The 9,731-nt window shown below is 34.5% G+C and overlaps 1 protein-coding gene across 2 annotated transcripts; it reads right to left on the reverse strand.

The window, feature by feature from the left end:
• Positions 1 to 8,088: 8,088 nt before the first annotated feature.
• LOC107648627 (putative boron transporter 6) lies at positions 8,089 to 9,731 on the reverse strand. 2 transcript variants are annotated; one of them, XM_088490073.1, is made up of 6 exons: positions 9,606 to 9,731; positions 9,137 to 9,232; positions 8,932 to 9,048; positions 8,482 to 8,587; positions 8,226 to 8,347; positions 8,089 to 8,145 (listed from the first exon to the last, which is right to left on the reverse strand). In XM_088490073.1, exons 1-6 carry the CDS (start codon positions 9,729 to 9,731, stop codon positions 8,089 to 8,091), a joined length of 624 nt encoding a protein of 207 aa, XP_088346199.1. The 2 variants fall into 2 exon arrangements, 1 of the variants encoding a protein (XP_088346199.1); XR_015885868.1 differs by lacking the exons at positions 8,089 to 8,145; positions 8,226 to 8,347; positions 8,482 to 8,587; positions 8,932 to 9,048; positions 9,137 to 9,232 and adding an exon at positions 9,444 to 9,520 and having other exon boundaries at positions 9,606 to 9,663.

Genomic DNA, 9,731 nt, shown 5'->3' on the forward strand with positions numbered 1-9,731 from the left:
GGGAACGCCGTTGAGCCAGGTAAGCATAGGGGGAGCCAGCTCAGCATTTTCCGTCCGCTCTGAGGGTGGCTCATGGACGGAGGGACTGATCTGTCTTATTTTCAGGAACGTCAGGGATTTAAATGTATTTTCCAATGCTCAGGGACGAAAATGTCTGAGGCTTAAAAGGTCAGGGACTAAATTGTCCTTTTCTCAAAATTTTATTTTTTTTTTTCAAATTGGTAGGATGCCCTAAAAGTAATTTTTCTTGGAAAAGAAGTCATCACCCTAACCAAGTAGTCCTAATAAGAAAGAAGTGGTAAAATATGTACAAGTTCTAACTAACATGCAATGCAACAACTAACTACAAAGAAAATTAAGAATTGGTGTTGAAAAAGGAAGTTGTTACCCATGGAGATCGGTCGGACGACCTCCCCACACTTAGAAATTTGCACCATCCTCGGTGCATGCAAAGAAGAGCAAGGTGGACGGGTTGCTACAATTGATGAGCTCCTTCAAAAGGTTGTGCGGGAGGACTTGTTTGTTGCCCCATTTGAAGTCTTTCCGTTTCTTTCCTTCTTGGTGGCCAACCTCAAAGGAGAGAAAAAGAAAGAAAATTAAGCCTACAACAAAGATATCAAAGCAAATAGAACATAGGCGGGGGCTAATGCCAAATAAGAGTAAGGTTCTCACTACATGTTAGCTACGCATGTAAGTGAGAGAACAATATAGGCAAAGGGCATATCAACTAATACTTGATGCAAGAGAAAAGTCAAAGCATGAAGAGTACTCAAAAGCATCAAGTTCAACTAAAAAGAGTAGGTCATGAAAGACATGTAAGTTCATATCAATGCACACAGAATATAAGAGTCATACAAGATTAAGCATTTATTTAAAAGTTTCATCACCCAACAATATCAAACAAGACAAGAAGCACCAAGATTAACCGAGAAATTCTCAACAATTGAGTAAGAAAATTCAACACCATTATTGAAATAAGAAACTCGAAAAGAAAATAAGAACAAGCCATAAAAATAAAATTAAAATGCAATGAATGAAAACAAGCAAATGCAATAAAAGAGGATGAAAGAAAAGAAAATTTGTGTTTTTTTTTTCTCTTTTTTTTCGGCGCGGACGCGTCATGCACGCTTCCGCACCGATGCGCAGTTTGGCCAAAGGACGCGTACGCGCTAGGTGCGCGCAAGCGTGGGTTGTAGGCACAGAATAGGCACAAACTGGGCATAAATCTCTGGAACATGTACCAGGAGGGTAAGTGGCGCTATCGGCGCGCACGCGCACAGCGTGCGTCCGCGCGCATTGCGCGATTAGCTTCAAGGACATGTACGCGCCAGGTGTGCGCACGCGCGGGTGGTTTGTGCTTCAGGCATGGTACTGACGCAGTGTAGGCGCAACTCTCGGGTCAATGTATGGAGGGATGAATTTTTCAATCCACGCGTCCGCGCACATGGCGCGCCCGCGTGGATGGTCGAAAATGCATGAGGCGCGCGTATGCATCAGGTACGCACACGCGTGGGTTGGTGCTCTGTTTTTCAAAATTTTTTCATGTCCTTGCACCAATCCAAGCATTCCAAACCTCCAAACAGCTACCCAAACACCATAAAGCCTTATTTAACCTACTAAACTACCAATTGTACTCAACAAACTCAACAAAACATGAAATTAAACTAATTATCAATATGTACAAAAGGGAAAAATGAAAAGAATTTACCATGGTGGGTTGTCTCCCACCTAGCACTTTTGTTTATTGTCCTTAAGTTGGACTTATGGGGAGCTCCTCATCAAGGTGGCTTGTGCTTGTAACCATCTTGGAACATCCACCAATGCTTGAATCTCCAATAAGCTCCATTCTTCAATTTTAATATCTTCAAGCTTTGATGGAGTTCTTCACAAACCATGAGCTCCCAAAGTTGATTTTCCTTGTGCGATCCGGGATCCCACACTTTGTTTTGACACCCATCTTCAAATTGATCATCATGATTCCACTTGGGTGGTTTAGCCTTGGAATTCTCAAAGAAGCCTCCAAACAACTTCCTAGACCCATATAATTTAGCTCCACACCAAACCTTGCAATCAAACTTTGAGCAAGCAACCATAATGAACCTAGAATGATGTTTCCAACCACTACACAACTCTCTCCTACTCTTAACTCCACAAAGAGCTCTAAGTTGACCATCATTTTCAATCAAACCATATTCAAGTGAAAAAGCAAAGCTTAGGGATAAGAATTTTACCCACTTGAATGTTGTGTTGGATGATGGTGACTTAGGAAGGGGGACCTCCCCACACTTAGCCAATGCGAGGTCTACGCCGTTGTGCTCTTTCTTGACTACCTCCACCTCTTCACAAGCTTCTTCAACTTCAACCTCTTCCTCTTGGTGGCTTGCTTCCACTTCAATTTCTTCTTCATTGCTCACCAAAGGCATGAGAGGTTGTGCATCTTCTTCTTTGATCTCCATGTCAAACCCAATTGGAAAGGATTCAATTGTACATAAGAATTCTTCAATGATTGAATCCATCTCTTGGTCAACCTCTTCAAAGGCTTCAACCACTTCTTCCGGCTCAATTATCTTAACTTCCTCCTCTTGTTGCACTCCTTGCTTCAACTCCTCTTCTTCACCTTGAAGCTCTAAACTCACTCCCTCACTAGGCTTCTTAATTGCTACTCCACATTCAACAATGGGAGTTCCTTGATCACATAGCCTTAGGCGGAAGGAGACCATATTGCGAACGGCTTCCGCTATGGTAGCTATCTTGGCTTCTAACTCCTTGAACTCCTTTTGGTTCTCTTCTTGTCTTTGAATATAAGAACTAACACATTCTTGAAGAGAATCATCCATTGGAGGTGGTGTGGAAAAAGAAGGTTCATTGTTTGGGAAGGAAGTTTCATAATTGGAAGTTGGTTCATCTTGGTAAGGGTATGGAGTTGGTGTATATTGAGGTGGTTCTTGAGAGTAATTATGTTGGAATGGTGGTGGTTCCATGTATGGTTCATATGGTTCATAAGGTGGTTGGTATGGTGGGTAAGGATTAGGGTCATAATGAGGTGTTTGGCGGTAGGGGGCTTGTGAGTAAGGTTGTTCAAAGTCATGTTGAGGGGGTGGTTCATAGGCATGTGGTGGTGGTTGTTGACAATCACAATAAGGGTCACCACATCCATTAGATTGATATGCATTAGGATTAGGATTATACCTATAAGAATCCAGAGGTTGTTGTTGCCAAGAAGGTTGATCAATCCCTTGAGGCTCCTCCCATCTTTGATTGTTCCATCCTTGATGCACATCCTTATTGTAGCTCCCATTTCCTACAACATAATTTGAACCAAACTCATAGCCAAAGTGGTGAGAATTCATAGTAACAAACAAAAACAAAAGCCAACAAAAATAAGCAACAAAGTCCTAAAGCTAACAAAAACTAACAAACAAGCAAAAGGCAAACATATTCACAATATTCACAATAGCCAATAACATAACACCATTGCAACTCCCCGGCAACGGCGCCATTTTGATGAACAAACTTTTGTGTGGTCTAGAATTCCACTAATGAATTCTCGTTGTAAAGTATAGTTTCTAGACCAAACAATAGTCCATTCATGCAAAAATTTTTTTGGTTGTCACATGTACAAACCCCAAATAAGAAATAACCGGAGTATTTAGACTCCGGGTCGTCTCACAAGGAATTGCAATGAAGTGCTCAATTATTGGCTATAAAGGGGTTTTTGGTTGATAAGAGGGGCAACAAAATAAGTGACAAGAAAAGTAAATCGAGCAATTAAAGAAAGCAATTAATAAAGAGAGACATTCATGGCAAAGGTTGAGGTCATAGGCTTTCTATCCTAGTCATGCATAGATCAATTCATCTTATTTAGTCAACTCCAACAAATAGGGAGAAAGTCAAACAAGACTAATTAATCATGTCACAAATATAAACAAGAATTTATCTTATTACGTCATCTCCAACTTTGGAAGAAGGTATCATATTATCTTCCATGAGAGAAAGTCTAATAAGACTAGCTAATCTCAATCCAAAAGTCCTAATCAACTTACTAATTAAATTAGCAAAACATTAACGTCAATGGAAACAATATTAGCTAACAACTCTAGATCACCAACATGAATTGGGTTTTCATGACTCAAGATTGCCTGATTACTCTTTCCAAGCCAAGAATACTCAAAATCTACTCTAACATCCAACCAAGCATTTTATCAAACACTTGAAAGGCATAAAAGGAAAGCATAATAAATGTGCAAGAATAATAAATCTACCAACAACCAATTTGAAAGAAAAGTAAATCAACAATAAAGAGACATCAAACATTAAATTGCATTAAAAGTAAATCAAATCCAACAAGAGCATCCATGAACATAAAAAAGAACAAAATAAAAGAAATGACAAGTAAAACTAGAAGAGTAGAGATGTAACAACAAGAAATTAAAAGGAGAAACTAAATTAAAGTAAGAATTAAAAGTTGGATTTAAGAAAATTAAACCTAAACTATCCTAAATCTAGAGAGAGGAGAGAGCCTCTCTCTCTAGAATTCTACCCTAAAACATGATGAAAACTAAACTATGACTACTTGGTTCATTCCCCCCTCAATCCTTGGGTTCAATAGCATCAGAAATGAGTTGGATTGGGCCTAAAATGAGCTAGAAATCGCTGGCCACGATTTCTCTTTAGTGGACCCACGTGCTCCATCGGTGTACGCGCGTACATGGCGCGTGCGTGCCCCTATGAGTCAGGCAATATATGGCAAATTTTATATCATTTCGAAGCCCCAGATATTAGCTTTCCAACGCAACTAGAACCGTCTCATTTGGACCTTTGTAGCTCAAGTTATGATCATTTGAGTGCGAAGAGGTCAGACTTGACAGCTTTACGGTTCCTTCATTTCTTCATGAGTTCTCCCACTTTGCATGCTTTTTTCCTCACTTCTTCCCTCCAATACTTGCCTTATGAACCTGAAATTACTCAACAAATATATCAAGGCATTGAATGGAATTAAAGTGAATTAAAATCATCAATTTTAGGGCCTAAAAAGCATGTTTTCACATTTAAGCACAAATCAAGGGAGAATTGCAAAACCATGCTATTTAATTGAATAAATGTGGGAAAAGGTGATAAAATTCCCTAAAATAAGCACAAGATAAACCATAAAATCGGAGTTTATCTGTGATATATAAGTACTCATGATTTTTGTCATTCATTGTTTTAATATGATATCCATTTTGGCGAATATCTTTAAAACGTAACAAGTTTTTTAGATACTTAATGGATAATAATGCATTATTTATTATGAATTTGGTTATTCCAGAAAATAAAATTATAACTCTTCCGGAGCCTTCTATCACATTGCCTAAGCCAATAATGGTATTAACATATTCTTCTTTTAGTACACGATGAGCAAAGTATATATTACTTTTGAGAATGGTATACAAACTTGCACTATCTGCAAGGCAAATATCTTTATTATATGTCCTTGCCATTTTTTTCAAAGACAAATAATAATAATATGATCATAAAATAAGTAAACGTGTATGCACAGTAAAATTATATTTTGTTTGTTTAAGTAGGACTATACAAAAAGATAATATCATATACTTAAAAATTTTACTATTATTATTATTATTATTATTATTATTTATTTTTTTTAGAACTTGATATATTTAGTGGTTTTGAAATTCTTAAACCTAAACATTAATATTTTATTAAACATAATTTATATACATCATACTTAGAATTCAAATACATAAGAGATAAAACTTAACAAGAAGTTTCTTACATTATTTATTTACATAAATACTTAACGAACTTAAATATTAAACTTTTTCATTATTGATCAAATGACCAATATTTCTTTCAAGATCCTCAAAGAAATCAGATACTTTGTAATGAGTAGTGTAATTTTTAGCAACATCTTTTGAAACGAAATTTGTCTCCCTCTCTTTGTTATCTTTTTTCAAGAATGCTTGATAAAGATCAACTAGATGCCTTGGGGAACGACATGTACATGAACAACAGCCCTTTTAACCACGATGGAAATATTTATCCTTTGCTAACTTATTTTACCCATTATTTATTTCATTATCCCACCTCTGGTGAGATCATTTCTTGTGAAAATAATTTTTTTTCTTCCATAATTTTTTTATTATCAAAGCTTTGCCATTTACTTCTTCTAGGGTTATGATTTGTCGCATTTGATTCAGAAAATGAGGCGGCGCCAGTTGGACGCGCTTTATGATTTCTTAAAAGCAATTCATTGTTTCGTTCAGCAACAAGAAGGCAAGAAATTAACTCAGAATATTTTTTAAATTCTTTTTCTCGATACTGCTGCTGTAGGAGCACATTCGAGGCATGAAAGGTCGAGAAAGTTTTCTATAATATGTCATTATCAGTTATCTTTTCTCCACATAATTTCATTCGTGAGGTAATTCGAAACATTACTGAATTGTACTCATTTATGGATTTAAAATTTTGTAGACGCAAATGCATCCATTCATATCGGGCTTGAGAAAGTACTATTGTCTTTTGATGATTATGCATTTTTTTAAGGTTCTTCCACAGATCTGCAGGATCTTTTAGTTTGAGATATTTATTTTTCAATCTTTTGTCAAGATGACGACAAAAGAAGATCATGACTTTGGATTTATCCTTTTGAAATGCTTTATTTTCAACCTTAATGGTATCTGCAAGATCTATTGAATCAAGATGAATTTCGGCATCCAATATTCATGATAAGTAGTTGTTTCCAGATATATCAAGAGCATTAAATTCAAGATGAGAGAACTTTAACATAATAAAAATTTATTACCTCTGAATCTTCTTAAATTTTGATTAGAACTTCATGTTGATAACGTATTGTAAAATAAATAAATAAGAGAAAATAAATATAAAATAAAAAGATGTAAATAGAGAACTCTAATATTAATACTCTCTAATATTAATATTTCAATATAACTGAAATAATTCATATATTTCTTGATAATAATTTAATCTTTCATAGCATATATATAAAGAGAAAGAAGTGTTTTATATTCGTATGTGTGTGATTTCAAACCTTACTCCTTCTATTTATACACATAAAAAAGTCATTTTTTTTAACCATTATTAAATTCAATTTTTTTTATTAACATGAATCTTCCATCTTTAAAAAATTGAACAGTCCATATTATAAAAAAAAAAACATACATTACTAAATGAACATTCATATCACAGCATATTTATTTTATTTTTTATATCTTATTTTCAATATACTATCTCCACTACAAGAAATATCGTTAAAATCGACGGCTAAGTCATCGATAATATTAAAATTCGACGGTAAAATAGACGGCGGAGGTAGTCGCTATTAAGCTTGTCGATTTTTTAAAATTCTAATAAAATCGACGGCTTGCCTAGCCGTCGATAATAATTTAATAAAATCGACAGTGTTTCTGTCTATAATATGAGTTTGAGAATTTTACCTTCTTACTAAAATCGACGCCATTTTCGTCGATATTTGATTCAATAAAATCGACAATATGTTCGTCTATAATATGCTTAATAAAATCGACAGCGTTGCCGTCAATATTTGATTCATAAAATTGACACCATTGCCGTCAATTTGATTATTTAGATACCGACAAATTCTATGTTTATATTTTTTTTGTTTATTTTAAACTTAAAAAGTGACAACTTTGCCATCGATTTTAATAATTATATGTTTTAATTATTTTTTTTCTATTTGAAAAATAGTAAACAATTAATGCAAATAAAATTTTTAAATATAAAAATAAAATAAAAAACAATTAATGCAAATAAACTTTTAAATATTAGATAATAAATTTACAAACTTATCAAAATAATAAATAATCCTCTAACATAAAAACTCAAGACAAGATAAATAACTAAACTTAGACTTATATTCATTTAAATTGCAATTCACTAATAATACAAAATATTCAAAACATTTAGCTGTGATGACTTTAAATCTGTGATGACTTTATAATTGGACATTATGTTTTTAGAGATAATTCAAAAAGCTAAATTAAATTAGTCAAAGATCAAAAGCTGCTCCCATCAGAAGCTTCTTGATATTATGCTTGCAGATAAGTTCTACAATCCCTTTTTCAATGCAATCCTTATCAATAATATGCAGTTTTCTGCCTCTACCTGTATCATAATTAGCCAAAGATCAAAGAGTTTCACAAACCATACTGCCTATGCAATGAGAGAAATTTGAAAATACTTACCCCAATTCTTCTGCAGATAATAAGATAGTCATTCAGAATATTGCGCATGCCTTGCTCTTCATTTTCTCGATGTTCTTGAACTTGATGCTCTCCGGCTACACTTTCTGAAAAATTAGCACCCACTAAAGACAAATAAATTGTTAAGTTAAACACCATTTTCATTTCTCAACAACAATATAACAAAATGAGGAGGTTAAGGAAAACAAATCAAAGAAAATGATCAAGAAATTGGATGATACAAATGTTGTAAACTTACTTATGGGGATTGTAGCTGTTGGCACATGAACATAAAGGATGCAAATCCTCTTTCCTCCAGAATTATGTATTGCCCAAATCAGATTCAACCTGCTATCTTTCAAACCCTGAAACTTAGTCATTAAAATCTCTCAAACCCACCAAAAATGATCTCTCTGGAACAAAGAAAAATTAAAACTGCTTTACTCTCTCCTAAACAAAGTAATCCAAACTCTACTGCTTGAATAGAATTTCCACTCAACCAGAGATACTAAAAACAATAAGACTGTAAAATCTGCATCTTTATATATCTACAATATGCACATCCCAATAGGGACACAAAACTCTGTGTTTGTCCTGCTCCCATGTTTTATGAAATTCTTCATATATAGGAACAAAAAATGTGTGAAAAGGTGATTCCTTTTAATACAAAATTCTTCAATTGGGACAAGGATTGAAGAATTATGCTTACATCTTGAGTGCTATTCATTTTTATAAACACAGCCTGTAGATTCCCATAGATTTCTGATTTGCTTGCTTTCTGTTTTATGCTTTCTTTGGCACTTTTAACCATCTTTCTTCTTATCAACTACAATTAAAAAATATAATATCAAATCTCAGATTCATTAATAAAACTTGCTGCTACTGATTCCAAATTCCAAAGCTCATTCACCTACCTGTTTCTTGAGAACAGCCATGCTCTTGGTGTGCATAGGGGATTGAGGCAGAACTCCATTTGAAGGAGGCAAGCCAATTAATCCACAAAGCAAAGTCTGATCAAGTTTCAAAATCAAACCAAAGTAAAACTTCAGTTCTTAAATCTAATCTAATTACAATTAACATGATAGAGATACATTTAAAAAACTATGTTTAACACAGAAACATGCCATGAATCCTAGTAGCAATATGTCATAGTGATATGCAGAAGGCTTCTTTAGGTTGAATTCCTTCTGTTGTGCTAACTATGAAGCAACACTATGATCAAAGAAATAAAGCCCTGCTATCATTATGGCAGGAATAAAAGCAGCAAATATATATGTTGGTGAAACCTTGCCCATGTCCTGCATTAAATGTTATCTTATTAGTATTTTCCAAAACAACAAAAGCAGCAACAAGTGTGATTGTATGGAAGAATATATGGCTTACTTTGATGACAGTCCAATGATGCAAAGATGTGGAATCCCAAGCAAGAGGAGAAACAAGTTTTCTTGGAACTCCAGAAAGAACTTTACTTGGTACTGTGAATGATAGGGCTGTCCAGAGCAGCACCAT

The sequence above is a fragment of the Arachis ipaensis genome, chromosome B6 (genome assembly GCF_059453495.1).
Source record: "Arachis ipaensis isolate K30076 ecotype BB chromosome B6, ASM5945349v1, whole genome shotgun sequence".
In the NCBI taxonomy this organism is placed as follows: Eukaryota; Viridiplantae; Streptophyta; class Magnoliopsida; order Fabales; family Fabaceae; genus Arachis; species Arachis ipaensis.

Bases quoted from the DNA above. Each gene is read 5' to 3' on its own strand.
- LOC107648627 (XM_088490073.1), bottom strand. From the start codon at position 9,731: ATGGTGCTGCTCTGGACAGCCCTATCATTCACAGTACCAAGTAAAGTT. The intron at 9,049-9,136 runs GTAGGTGAATGA...TTTTAATTGTAG, and splicing joins TGGCTGTTCTCAAGAAACAG to TTGATAAGAAGAAAGATGGT. The intron at 8,588-8,931 runs GTAAGCATAATT...ACTAAGTTTCAG, and splicing joins AAATGAATAGCACTCAAGAT to GGTTTGAAAGATAGCAGGTT.